Here is a 15,470-nt window from a genome sequence, read left to right as displayed (position 1 = left end):
TGAAAACATCTTCAAATGCAGCGGTGAACAGTTTCGGAGATATCAGAGATATTAAGAATTCACTAAATCTAAAACGGTATACCTTATATATAAATGGAATTGAGTTTGTTAAATTTGAAGTAGAATATGTGAATGTTTTACATATTGTCAATAAAACAGTATTTAGGCTATTAAAAGATAATGACAAAACAATATTTTTCTGTAGAACTATTCTTTAAAAATATACTCGAAAGCAGCAGAATACGATCTTGAGAGCTCAGAAAGTTATATGGGACATTAACGATAATTGTAAAACATTCAGAGGGTACAGGCATCAAAATAACGTATCACCTATCAACGTATATCAAATCTGAGGCAGATTAGCCAACTGCGCTGGACATATTGAAGAGCACAAGTATGTGCACAAGCAGAGGTACACTCTCTATTCCCTAAATCTCATAATTAGGTGATTATGAAAGACGGCATGCCGATACAACTGCCAAAAATTCAGCCGCAAGACCAACGAATTTACGTACTTTCCAAGGCACGGGAGTTTACACACTTCCACAGTCAGGACTGCTACTGAGGATCTTCGACAAACAATTTCCTAACTTTTTATTGGACCGAGTTGGGGTTTGAACCCACGACCTCGGGATTTGCGACTTTATATGTAGCTACTAGACCAAAGAGTTAGTCAATTATAATATTATAAATAATGCATGTTTTAATCATCGAAATCTCTAAAGACAAAATTAATACATTCAACAATTTTTACGATACACAATGCGGAAGTAAACATTCCCATTCACAGGCTGATATTATCAAATGCGATAATAGATGTTTGTTTGTTTGTTTCTTCGCGTAGAATTAATAATAATTATGAATATGTACGTAAACAGATACGTTTTATTATTCCTTATACAATGTATACTACTGTAACTACTTCACTAATGATTAGATTGTTTAATTAAAGTCTTTAATATCAATGATAAACGAGACATGAAAATTACAAGATATTTTCTCACAGTCAATGAGAAGCAACGAGATTATTATTAGTATTACTTATTAGATTGTTCATAGGCACATATATAAAGTATCTACAGGGGTTTAGCATTAATTTGTTTATTAGTACGTATGTAGTTTTGTATTTGATATAATTAAATACTAAAATTCTTATTTCACAATCAAGATCAATCGGATAGGAATAGTTCACATCTATAGAATTTGTGTAAAAGATATATAATAACGTAAAATTGTACTATGTAATAAAAACTATTAAACTTGTCTATTTCAAAGCTTACATAATATATCTTTTTTAGTAATATCGTAGAAATATTGGCATGAGATTTAATAATTTTTATGTTTGTTCATCGATTCACATACTTTTATTGATGATATAAAATGTATCGGCTCGTTAATAAAACTTCCTGTATTTGAGTGCTACGAGATACTCATTACTGTCCTTTAACGATTCCGGGATACATTCGTACTCGAATTGAAGTAATGACCGCGAAGCGCTGAGCAAACAACTCTTTATCAGTAACGGTGTTAGAACTGGCCTCAAAGACACCAGTGAGCGACGGGTGAAAGTCTCAGTCGCATACTTTACTTCGACTTAAGAAGTCGCCTGTTTAACATTTAATCCGGTTCGTGATTTCGTTAGCGATTATCACGGATAAATAAACAAAATAGCGCAGGTCGAATAAGCGTGCTCGTAACGTGGCGCGTCATATCAGGTCGGCCGAGTCATACGAAGTTGATCGGTTGATAGTGTTGTGCGGAGACGCGAGACCGGCGCCGGCGCACCGGCCACCTGCGCACTCAGTCACTACTATGTTGACAACGTGCGCCATCGTCCTCTTAGCGGCAGACGCGTTCTACGCCGCCAATCTTCAAACATTAGATATAGACGTGAACAACACCCTTCCAGCTGAAAAATACTTTATAGACAAGATATTTGATAAATATGGCGATAAAGGAGTCATTACATTTGAGGTATGTTAACAAATAATTAATATCTAAAATGTTTTCATGTGAAATTTAGACATTTAATCTTTTTGAAGTATTTGATACTGTGATAATTTTGTTATAAGTCAATGTAAATAATATATAAACTCTCTTTTTATTGTAATATGAGGAATGTGATTCCCACACTTCACGGTTCAAGCTCAACGGAAAATTTCTATAACAATTTTCTCAAACGCCTTTCCCTATTTCGTAAACGGAAGTTCATCGAACTTAAATATTACAACAAATCGATTGGTTATCTTAATCAAAAAATTCTTATCATTTCATATATAATCTATTAAGAACATGTCTAGCTTCCTTATAGTTAACAAATAAACGTAATCCAATAGCATGAGTATGTTTAATATTAGAGGATTTAAAGGGTTGTTGTTTTTTATTATCAGACTTATTATATTACCAGTAACTATTAACATATTTTACCATTTTCATGTTAGTAAAAAGTAGTTGAAAAAAATATATAAAAATTGGTTTATAATAAATAAAAAAGTTTTAATATTTTTTATTCTATAAATGATTTGTTGAAAATTTATAACTTACTTAAGAACTTTACTATTATAAGAAAACAACGAATTCAATGGGTGACTAGAGTCAAGTCAAGTATTGGGTTTATTATTTCACTTTTAACATAACTGGTAGTTATCATGAAATAACATACTACCTACTAAGTATTCCACAAGGGTATGATATTATCAAACATACGCTCATTCTTTATTTATTATGCTGATTGAATGGACTGCAGTGATTTATGCTTTGTATTACATCTAGTCTCAGTAGTACGCGAGTCTAGATTGCGGAAAAGGAAGTAGCGAATTTAAATCCTAGCAGGATGAATTAGGCACGGGTAACATGTTTTTTATTCAACAACGACGAAGACATAATGTTTTTAAATGACTCAATGCTGAATTCTTATAAGTTTTTTTAGTTCTTGTGATATTATTTACCATGATCCATATTAAGAGAAAGGGCTTACTGGCAGATTTAAATTGTGTACAATAAAATATTAATCAACATTTTATAATTATATATTTGAATATAAATTAAATATAATTATTTATATACGGAGTCTATGCTCAGCACTGAGATATTTATGGGCACTATTTACTGTTATGTTAATTTATTTTGCAAAGCTTAATATCTTATTCGGAGGCAATATTAATATTTTAATATTTATTTTTATCTATAGATGTAACCGAAGTAGGGTTGTATATATAAAAAATAACAATTACGTACATTAAAAGCTAAACAGCTTATGAATGTTGTTATTAATATTTTTTTTAAATATTAATGTTTATTTTATTACGTCACATTTTAAGGAAATAATGAATGATTGTTTATACCAAATGGATTTATTGATTTAAAAAATACAATAATAATAATATAATATCCTGGACATTATTCACACACGGCCATCTGATCCCACTTTAAGCAGAGCTTGTGCTATGGAAACCAGACAACTGATATACTACATATATTACTTTTCTTTTGTAAATTCATACTTATAAATCCAGACTCAGGACAAACAGGACACTTCTGTCCTGGGTGGGAATCGAACCCACAACCTTCGACGTGAAAGGCAAGTATCTACCAACCACGCTAATTAACAACTATAGGTAATCTCGTAATTACTATGTATCACGTAGGGTTCTTTGAAATAATCTCTAATGGCATTCGTTATTGATTGCGATCTCATTGTTAACTTTACTCTTCTATACCTAATTAAGAATATACCCACAATGGAAAGTTGAAGAATGATGTTGATAACTTTCTCGTGTATAAAATGAGGTTAAAAAGTATTGGTTATAATAACTATATCTATTCAAATTGTAAACAAACTTGTTTATATATAATATATTTTAATGAATAAACAACACGCTTTTTCAATGTAACGAGTAGCTTATAACGTTAAATTTTACTTTGTTTTTGTAACAGTTAATTGCTGTACATAACTAATATTCTTATAATGGCTTAATTGGCCGGGCTGTAAATAAATATTCACATAATATTTATGACACATGGTTTTCCTAATAACTACAAAGTAATTATTTCTACTTTTTATGCATGATGTAAAAATAAATCAAGCTGTTCCTGCTTTCTGTGCAGTGCCAACAGTGAACAATTTAAATAGATTTTTTTTTCTTGCACACATATTCTATATTTTTTTAGGAACAAATGTTTAGTACAAAAACGTATTGTTACTTGCCAGCATCTGTTTTGTTACGCTAGTTCAGTAATCAGACTCAAATAATTTCGTCATATCCGTTTGATGGTTTAGCAATTATTATTCAACATAAATAAATACAAATGTAAATTTATTTTTTAATCTGGTCATAAGTGGGACATTAGAACTATATTATATTTTTTTACCATTTTTAAGATTAAATATTATTTTCAAAAACATTATCAACATTAAAAATTAAACATATTTAACTTTTTTTATTTTAACTTATTATATTACGGCATTATACTAAAATACTGCAAAAGATATTTTAATTTAGCATTAAATTATAATTAGTATGTCTTAGCGATAATTAGGTTTACAATTTTCAGATTGTAGCGCAGAGAATTACTTGAATGTTCTGTTGATAAATCGTAATAAAAAAAATATGTATTTGTTTTAAGATATAAATTATTATTCCTAATCAAACACACTTCAAATTATTTTAAACAAAGCCTATATATTTTAGGATTTTTAAAGTAATCATAAATTTTATTAAGACCAATGAAATATAAAGAAAAATTATCTATATTTAAAAAAAACAACTCGTCATAACGATAGCGGAAAATTACTTCGCTGTACGAAAACGAAAATTCTCTAACGTAACGTTAACGAACTATAACGACGCTTATAATACGCTGACGACTATTCATTTTCAATCTAAAATAAACTTCGTTCTACGAATCTTGTTACATAGATATTTTTAAAAATACCGTCACTATAAAACGTAATTTATTTAAGCCTAGTTCATTTTTGTATTATATAAATGTACGAAAGTTAACACGCAATCGTTACCTACAAATATGTAGGTAACGATTGGGATGTCACTTGTACCTGTAGTTACACTTACTAACTCACCCTTCAAACCGGAACACAACAATACCAAGTATTGCTGTTTGGTGGTAGAATATGTGACGAATTCGTGGTATATACCCAGATGGGCTTGCACAAACTCTACCACCAAGCGAATTAAGCAAGACAGTTAATTAAAATATAATTCATAAAAACCAAAGCCCGTCATAGATACACTGCACTCTTTATTACATCTAATTAAAACTTAACTTTTAAATATTTTCTTCTATATTGTTAAATGTTATATGTAGTAAACGATGTAATAAGCATAAAAGTATAGATATTTATTATGTAAATGTAATATCAATATCAAGATAAACAAGAGCTAATACACTAGTATTTGCACAGCACAGGTGTACGCGACGATGTTCTTTATTTTTAATTTTATTTCCCTATTGAACTCATAAAACCGCGAAAACTGTGCCTTAGAGCATTGTTCTCAGAAGAAAGTAAATGTTACGTAGGGTTGACAATATATGAAGATAAAGACATTAAAAAAACTTTATCTGTATAAAGATGCCAATATGCCAAAAAGAGTTAGACACACGGTAGTTCTGATGATGTCATATTATTGAGAAAGGCGAATTGATAATATACAATAAAATTTATGACACTCAGTAAAATAATACGAAAAAAACACGAACTTGTCCAATGCGGCAATCATTCATTGAAGCAAGGACATTAGGACTCTTATACATAGTAGAATTGTCTAATTGACGTTTGCATTTTTTTTATTTTAATATAGTACCTGTCATGCATATTTAATTTACTGTCCATATGTCTACTTAAGATACGAACATCTTTGTGATCCGTCAGTAACAAGCCAATGTAAGTTCTGAATCAAACCTCGTAGGCAACTTATTATATTTGTAAGAAAAATTTCAACTTCAAGAAGAGGATATGGGGGAGGGGGAGAACTTTGTATGAATTTTACCTGTACAAAATCAGGACGGGCAGCTAGTTAAATAATATATAAGAAAAAATGTTATTTTGTTAATATTTTATTAAATTCAATTCAACGTCGATAGCCCTGTTATATGACGCATGTAGTTTACTTGGCACTGGCACCTAATAATGTCGAACAGTGTATTCAAATAAAAATAAATATTTAAACTAGTTTTTTAAAAATGTGTTTTGGTCAAATTTAAACATTACAAGTACTCTACTATATTATAACAATTTACAAAATTATTAAATACTATCATGTCTAAAAAAGATTACAAAATATTTGTATGTATCATACGATGTTTATTTTTACGTCGAAATAGACTTGCGTTATTTGAGTTTATAGTTTGTGTAATTATAGATTTCGGTCTTTCAACTTTTTGCGTGGGATTTGGTGTGATAATATCGGATTAAAATCCGAGATTGGCAAGAATATGCCATAAAGACATGGCATACTTACTATATGATGCAAAATACTTTTGTGTAGTTTTGTGTATTTTCTTACCAAAACAAAATGTAAACGCGCTTTATGTCTCGTTACAACATTGTGATACAGTACCTAATTAGTACTGTATATAGAAATGTCGTTATATGTTAAAGAGAAAAGAGATTAATTACGCAGTATACAGATATGCAAAGATTGCGGGTTCAAGTCATGGTAAGCAACAATGGGTTTTTATTTGGTAAATTTTGGTAAATTACACTGGCTCACTCACCCTTCAAACCGGAACACAACAATAATAAGTACTACTGTTTTGCGGTAGAATATCTGATGAGTGGGTGGTACCTACCCAGACGAGCTTGCACAAAGCTCTACCACCAGTACATTGACGATAAAAGGTATGGTTAATATTTCTTAAATTGCCGATATCTAATGGCAGTACACTTACCATTAGATGCCATTTGCCAGTCCGCTGTTATTAATAAAAAAATATAATAAAATACTACTTAAAATATCGCACGGAAATTCTTTTTACATGACTAGTTACTGTGTTGAATAGTAAATACCGATGATAAAACATTTCTAAACTAAATCGACAAAGATATCGTTAAATTGATTACTTTGTAAACATTTATTACTTGCACTACAACATAGAAACGTTCATTAAACTATTGCACATATTAAAAAAAAAACTGCAAATCGATTGCGTTACTTTATCTACGTATTTACAAATAAATAAAATTGAATGATGTCTCTATAATTTCAATATAGCCTACTTTTTTAAGTTAATATTGCTATTTGCAAATTACCAAAACCAAAACCGACATTTAGTTTTATTTTCTCTATCTTAGGGGTCAGTAGGTATGTAATACCTAAAGAAAAAATACCGATTAGTCGAAATCGCTTGAGTTTATCAAGAGCTATAACAATGACAACATTAATATTTTTTTATAATTTCATGTTAATACAAGTTTAAAACGGATAAAACCACAGTTTATATTTACATTATTATTACATAACACGGTCAAAGGATCCTTATACTATCGAACTCTTGAATTAATATTTCTATTATACATATACACAAACTCTGTATTGTACATAAAAAGCGAATTGACTGCCGTGTTGGTCTAGTGGCTTAATGTAAGGCCGCAGACCCGGAGGTCCTGGGTTCAATTCCCAGGTCGGGCCAATAAAAAGTTATTGGGTTTTTCTGTCAGAAAATTGCCAGTAGCAGCCCGGAGTCTGGAAGTCGAAAGTGTGTATACTCCCGTACCTCGGAAAGCACGTAAAGCCCTTGGTCCTGCGCCTGAACCCTTTCCGGTCGTGTTTGGATTGCCGTTCCTTCGAGACGTTATGAGAGTTATGAGAGTTAGGGAATAAAGAGTGCACCTGTGTTTGCGCCCATACTTATGCACTATAATATCTCCTGCGTAGTTGTCTAATATCTCTTGAGATTGGCCGCCGTGGCCGAAATCAGTCTGGAAGACATTATTATTATTGTACATAATATAATTTATACAGAATATTAACCAAGAACGTTATACAAGACAGCCCTTGTCGTTATATAAGCGATCAAGATTTGTTTATGTGTGGTCCGTGTCTATGTCTGTCTTAAATAGCATATGATGTCAATTGTCAACGTAGTCGAAAAGAAAATTGTCGGTTGAGCGCTTTCTAATCGAAAAACAAATCTATAAGATGCACAAAATCTATGCAATATTTTATAAATTCCAAAGAAGACTTTATTAAAATGTTGCAATTTATATATTTTATACATAATATATCTGTTTCCGATGTCACAACAAACACAATTCAATTAAACAATGGCAAAAATCCTTACTAATATTCTAATGCGAACGTGTGTTTGTCTGTTCCGCTATCACGTCTTAACTACGCAACCTATCATCTTATTTTTTTATACATACGTTATTAGGGATACAGAAAAGGACATAGGATATATAACATAGAGAAGGTCAACAGGAAACTAGTAATATATATCGCCGAAAAAATCGACAAATCGATAAAAGCATGAGATAAAAAAACGTGGAGCGTGTCGCGAGTGGTTAGATGTAATTTCACAGTGCCTACCGCGTTATTCTTTTGGCTCGCTGATAAACCCTTAGAAGATCTAGATGTTCAAAGCTCAGATCTATGGCCAGGTCATTAAAAGAATTACTGCTCCTGTACTAATAGATGTTTAAATTTTATTAAATCCTAAGCTACTAATATTTTTGGACAGAAAATCTTTTTATTTTTATTTTTTTTCGATCAGGGCTTTTTATCTGTACCCTTATTCTTAAATAAATTCTCAAAATAATCAAGCAAAGTAAATACAGTTAACTATCTACAAAGTAATCAAAAACAATTGCAGCATAATATGTATACAATATAAGTAAAATGTCGACCTTTCATGGGCAAACTTGACAGTGTTTTTCTTTCACCGTATGTTTTATTATCACTAAGTCTTTAGTCTTGTTTATCTATCAAAACTCTATGTACGTATTAATTATGACAAAGGGATCCGGCATAGACCCTCCTTGCTCATAGCCTTGTGGCAATCAATGTGGCAACTATAGACAATTTACTACTTTTTTAATGACTTGACATATTCCTAACATATTTTTTGAAATCTAATTAAAGTATTATCTAATGATAAAGACCGCTTGGCCCTTAGAGTAATAGTGCAAAAACTTTCATAAAAATATTGCATCCCGTCTTATATTTCTTCTACTGGTGACAGAAGGTTCCTTCGAATGTCATAATGAGAACTAAACAGCTAAGCAATGTTTATAAGTAAGGCTCTACATTATTAAATAATACTTATCGTAATTTTCAATATATCGAAACCTAATAAGATGCAGCCAAGTCACCTTGGAGATGTTTTTGCTATATTTTTGAGTAATGTATAATTAGTTTTCTAGGAACAAATATATTTTATTTTCATAACGTTAACAAAAATTTGTCCAACAATATTGTGACATGCTGTTCTAATGTAAAATTTAAAACGCTCCTACACATCACAATTCTTCAAAAAATTGTAAGTATGTTTGTATTTCAAAAATGTAACTAATCCTTATTGGCTACAGTCGATTGAATACAATTATAGTTAAATATAGTGTATTTGTTTGTATATCTACGCGGGACATATGACAGTGTTTAAGTGTGTACGCAAAAATAAGTGTACTCTCTCTTCACGTACTCTCATAATCCAATGGGACGACAAATCCGACATGACCGGCAAAAGTGTGGCGGACTTCTAGAACACAAGACTTGAGGCTCTGTAGTTCAAAAAACTAAAGATTAAATAACTTACTCAGAGAACTACAATATAGTTCTGTTATATAAGATATAAACACAGATATTTATCTAGTTCAGATATAAATGCTTTGTAGATTTGTTTCATCAAGTTTTACATTGTAACTGTTAACCTTGTTTCTTAGTTTGTAAATAAATAAAATAATACAATTTACCGCGCCAAAGTTTAAGGTAGTTAAGAATTGAATTTGAAAAACGAGATATATTTTCGAAAACATAAGAAAACTTCATTGCAAAAAATATTTTTGTATATATATATTTTAAGTTGCAATTCAACAGAATTTTGTAAACGCCAAGATTAATAGATTAATTAATAATACGAGTATTACTTGATATTCATAAGGTACCTAACACTTTAAGAGCTAATAATGATTATTAGAAAGTATTGTAATAAATTGGATACTGACGATATATAACCTTAATATTTGTGACACTTTTATCTTATTTTTCAGGGCTTCGAGCATTTGCTGGATAGTCTCGGCTTGGGAGGTCGCGTCTTCAGCTCCCCACACGATCTCGCTCTTCATCGAATCAATGGTAGCTTTCAACAACTGCACGATACTCAGCACCGACACAAGAGATCGGCCCCATCTTGTTAGTAAATTTACTAATTACACTACAGTAAAACAGACAAATTGTAAATACAGATAAGATAAGAAATTGTATAAATATTAAAAAAAAATAGTTATATAGAAATAGATAGAATATAGCCTTTATTTTAGAATTTATAATCTGAATTATGGAAAATTTTATAAAATGAGTAAATATTAATTATCTAAGCTACTTCGTTACCAGTTACTTTATTTTTAAAGGTAAGCACATGATTTGACTTCACTTAATTCGACGGATTTTCATATTTTTTTTGTACACATATACCGAATGCTATTAGTACCTATCTCTGGAAAACATTGATTTTTGTATTCACGTACAATCAACACATTACAAGTCTGCACCACCTGCATGTGTCTAATTTCACTGAAATTCAGTCACATGTATATTCCACCAACTCACATTGGAGCAGCGTGATGGAATAAGCTCCAAACCATCTCCTCAAAATGGAGAGGAGGCCTTAACCCAGCAGTGGGACATTAACAGTCTGTCACTGTTACTGTTACAACACATTACAATACTCGATATTCAGAATACAGTGTCTGGTAGGACAACTTATATTACACAAGAAATATCTACAAATATCTGTCTCTTTTCATACACTTCTGTTTTATATATGCATATAGTAGACAAAACATAATTAAGTTTTAATGGGTTTTAGTTGAATATGTACTTTCATATTTTTTTATTTATTTAATATTTACCGAATTTTCGGCGAACAATGAAACTAAGTAGACATTTTACAATATAAAAAGACCACTTCACCCAACATGCTATGATTAGATAAAGCTATAGCTAATTATAAATATTATATAACATATATATAATATCATCAATATATAAATATATTAACTATAAAATAACATTCGTAATAAGATCTATCATGCCTTACCAATGTTAAGTAATAATAAATTATTTATATGCAAATTCTTAGGCAATAAGTAAATTTATTATTCACTATTATAATTTCAAAGCAGCTGAAAAACACTTCGTTTTTTTTTAGTCGTTGCAAACAATGACATCGAACCAATAAAAACTTTGTTAAATAATGGACAACTACAAGGTCGGTGAAAGAAGGAAACTACTATATAAATGTAGGTATCAGAAAATTAGACAGGATCTGTGTGTTGAGTCCTTGATTAATGATCATTGTAACGGATATCTCTGAATGTTGACCTTCATGCTTCTCACTCACTCACAATGCGCATAGTTATTGTTCAGTACCGTCGGTCGCAAAAGTGGTCGTAAAGGCCAATATAAAATATAAAATATTTCTTCAACTATAACTTGTTAAATACAATTCTGTTTTATATTAGCACCCAAAAAGTTGAGGTTTCTTTCATGTGTCAAAAAAAGAAAAATGTTCTACGTGAAAACGTTATCCTAACACTGTTTTTTTTTATAATCGTTACGTTGCTAAACTTATTGATGAAAAATGAATTAGTTTTTATATAAATATAAATTCATTACTGTGACCAATTTCTATTGATTGTGTTTTGTCCTCCATGACGGTCGATGATCTAAACGAACGTTCTATTAGATTAATATTGTAGACAAATACTCTTACCAACCAATTCCTTATATCCTTATGACATAAAAAGTTGTTATGTTGTTTTTAGCTACGACTTAATCTGTTTTTAAGCGAAAAATATCTGGAATACTTTTAATGATAATCACGCTAATCTTAAGATTTACATAGAGGAATGATAATACAAAATAAGAAAAAGAAACAAAGAAAGAAGAACAACGTTAATATGTAATTGAATATGAAAATGTACTATTTAGCTCTTACAATTTTGAATAATTCTATTTCAATATCAAACTAAACCATAATTATTTGATTTTTCAATTAAATTATGTTGTATTGAGTAACGTATTACATATATAAATGATCACTATTCACGACATGTTGGAAGATCTTAAGTGCGCAGTAAGACGGTGGAGCGCATTCGTCATTTATGAACCCGCCATTATCCAATTATGGTCCTAGTGACGCTCCCGCTTATTGTACGACGACCCTTTCGTACATATCCTTGAATTATTGATATAATGCTGCAGTATTTATAAATGTCCTGTTTTCTAATAATGAATTACTAATTAATCAATGACGTACGGAAAAATTAAATTTCTATATATATATATATATGAACTGAAAACAACCTTATGAAAATAATAATTAAATTAAATTTTCGTGCTTAAAATGATATAACTAATCCATTTCTTTTAAACTTAAATGTACCTGTAAAGTGTGTACTAATAAATACAATACTTTACAGCAGTACCAATATTGAAGAAATCATGCCTATCTCCAAAAGAAATATTAGAAATATATGGAATGGAAAACGAGCCTGGTGTTATAACCATAAATCCAAAAACATTTTTAGAAATGTGTCCTGCTCTTGTATATCAGTTAGATCAAAGATCTTGTTACAAGACAGATGCACCAACACCAAAACTCGATAGGGTTTGGAGTAAGTATCATAATTATTTCTGTTTTTCAAATAATTCACGTTATTTATTTAATTAATTTGTTTATAAAATTTTGTTTCTTTCAGCGTGGATATATGCAAGTTTAAGCATTCTAGTAATTAGTGCTACTGGATTGTTAGGAGTTGCTATAGTACCTATGTTAAAGTCCGTAATCTTCAGCCATGTAATCCATTTCTTGGTAGCCGTTGCCGTGGGTACTTTGTGTGGTGACGCACTTCTACATCTTATGCCTCATGCACTTAAATCACATGGATCACCAAATGAACCTCAAGAAGAAACCGATGTTATCCTTAAATGTAGCGTAACCTTCTTAACAATTTTAATATTCTACTCCGTCGAAGCTATCATGCAACTGCTTAACGGGGGCCATTCCCATTCTCACGATGCATCAAACAAATCCGTGGAAGAATTGAAAGTAGAATCTGCAAAACAGATAGAGCCAATAGAGCTTGGTGCAATGATGCCTGGATCGCCACCACCACCAGTTGAGCGCCCAATGACGTCAACCGCTCTCATGGTCATAGTTGGTGATGGATTGCATAATCTAACTGATGGTCTTGCGATTGGAGCAGCATTTAGTGGAGATCCAGTGACGGGCTTTGCAACAGCACTTGCGGTATTCTGCCACGAACTTCCACATGAGTTAGGGGATTTCGCAGTATTACTCCGTTCCGGCATGAGTATAAAGCGTGCTCTATATTATAATTTACTTTCTTCAGCCCTTAGTTTTATGGGAATGGCAGGAGGTATCTGGCTTGCAGAAGATCACGAATCTGCCTCGCAGTGGATATATGCTGCGACCGCTGGTACATTCTTCTATATTGCATTAGCGGACTTAATACCAGAAATAAATGAAAACAATAAAGGGAAAAGTGTGCATTTAGTACTCGCTGTTCTCGGTTTTCTTACTGGCGGTATAATTATGCTACTTATAGCCCTCCATGAGGATTCTATACAGAATCTTTTCCGAAATTCCGAACAATAATAAAGAAGTGTACCGTATCATGTGATAATAATTATCGGTAACTACTCATGATGGTTGTTAAATTTATTTGTAAAAACTTAGATAAACTTAGACGTAAGTGTTATTATTAAGTTGAACTTAAAAACTGAACTGCTCAAATAAGATTTGAACATTATTATGAACTGAAAATAAAATGTATACATTCCAAGCATTACATATTTAAACTACCTAAGTATTTAACGAAGTTATCTATGATTTTGTTTTAATACTTTCTGTATTAATTTATAAGTATATTTAAGTTCTATTATGTCTAATATTGATGGTTTGTCTTCCAATGACTATATGAGAAAGCATGTATGTTGTCTTTGTAAATAAGAATGCTATGAAAAAAAATAAATTCTAGACATAAGTTTACGTGTTTTAAGTGACCATGGTAATCGAATAAGAAGTGTTTAAGTTATATTTTGTGCATAATGTTATTGAACAAATTAAATAAAATGGTTTGTTCGTTTTAAAACATAATACTTAAGTATTAATTTATCTTCCTTATCTTTCAAAACTTAAAAAGTATTTTATAATTATTGTACACAAACGATTAACCATTATTGCAATAGGACGACAAGCAAGCAAATGGGCTGCTTGCTGGTAAGTGGTACCTTCGCCCAATGACAGTGGCACTGCAATAAGTGTAAACCATTGTACACTGCCTATGAACTATCATGGGATCTAATATTTTATATACCTCGTGAAGCCTGTAACATGACTGATGATGCAAAAATTTAAAAAAAAAATATGGATTTTAAAAATTAGAAGCTCTTGTCATATCTATTGCTACCTAAAAATAAGATTAAATTGAACATACAGCGTATTGTCGGATGAACTATCGTTCGTTCCTGTAAACAAACTTTTCAGTGTGCATACGTAGCAGTTTGAGTTTAAAACAAATACTGAACATTGGCCGTTTGTAAATTATCTGTGCATTTTTTTGAAATTTAACAAAATGAAGTTAATAAAATGATAACTATTTATCTGCCTCTATCTACTACCATGAAATGGTACTTTGAAATAAAAAGAATAGTATGTGTTTTTGGAACTATGTCTTCTGTTCGGATCTTCTCGAGCAGCAGCAGATTTATCAATTAAATACAACAATGAAGATGAGCCGAGATGGCCCTGTAGTTAGAATACTTGAATCTGACGAATGTTACGATTTTTTGAAAAATAAATTTCGAATTTCATCTCATCTTACTCCTCATCACATACATCCGCAAAACAACTATTGTACAAACTTTATTTTTTTACTAACGGTCGCTATTTTTCGTTTTTTTTTTTTTTAATACAGCATATTGTGCATTTTTTTTCTCAATCAAACCATTATTGATTTAGTACTATTTTCTTAGTAATACAATATACATAATTATTAGTAAAATAAATGCATAAATTAGACAAATAAAATTACAATTGTCCATCGAATTTTCTACATTATTTTCTTGCTTCTTAAATAAATTATTATTAGCGCAGTCATATATTATCTATTATGTCATAAGCTCAAGAAAAAAAAATCACAGATGTATGTAATTATCTGTTTAAATATTGGTTTAGTGAGCAACACTAAACGTCACTGTCTCCAA

General features: G+C 30.8%; 1 protein-coding gene across 3 annotated transcripts; it reads left to right on the top strand.

Annotated features, from left to right (window-relative positions):
• The first annotated feature begins 1,575 nt into the window (after nucleotides 1–1,575).
• Nucleotides 1,576–15,040, top strand: LOC126780694 (zinc transporter ZIP10). 3 transcript variants are annotated; one of them, XM_050505336.1, is made up of 4 exons: nucleotides 1,576–1,974; nucleotides 10,229–10,370; nucleotides 12,665–12,856; nucleotides 12,941–15,038. In XM_050505336.1, exons 1-4 carry the CDS (start codon nucleotides 1,813–1,815, stop codon nucleotides 13,858–13,860), a joined length of 1,416 nt encoding a protein of 471 aa, XP_050361293.1. In that variant the 5' UTR covers nucleotides 1,576–1,812; the 3' UTR covers nucleotides 13,861–15,038. The 3 variants fall into 3 exon arrangements, with proteins under 3 accessions (XP_050361293.1, XP_050361284.1, XP_050361302.1); XM_050505327.1 differs by having other exon boundaries at nucleotides 1,578–1,974; nucleotides 12,662–12,856; nucleotides 12,941–14,844; XM_050505345.1 differs by lacking the exons at nucleotides 1,576–1,974; nucleotides 10,229–10,370 and adding an exon at nucleotides 11,351–11,479 and having other exon boundaries at nucleotides 12,662–12,856; nucleotides 12,941–15,040.
• Nucleotides 15,041–15,470: the final 430 nt, after the last annotated feature.

The sequence above is a fragment of the Nymphalis io genome, chromosome 3 (assembly GCF_905147045.1).
Source record: "Nymphalis io chromosome 3, ilAglIoxx1.1, whole genome shotgun sequence".
NCBI lineage: Eukaryota > Metazoa > Arthropoda > Insecta > Lepidoptera > Nymphalidae > Nymphalis > Nymphalis io.
The sequence above is the reverse complement of the archived record's forward strand: the minus strand, read 5'-3'. Positions and strand labels throughout refer to the sequence as shown.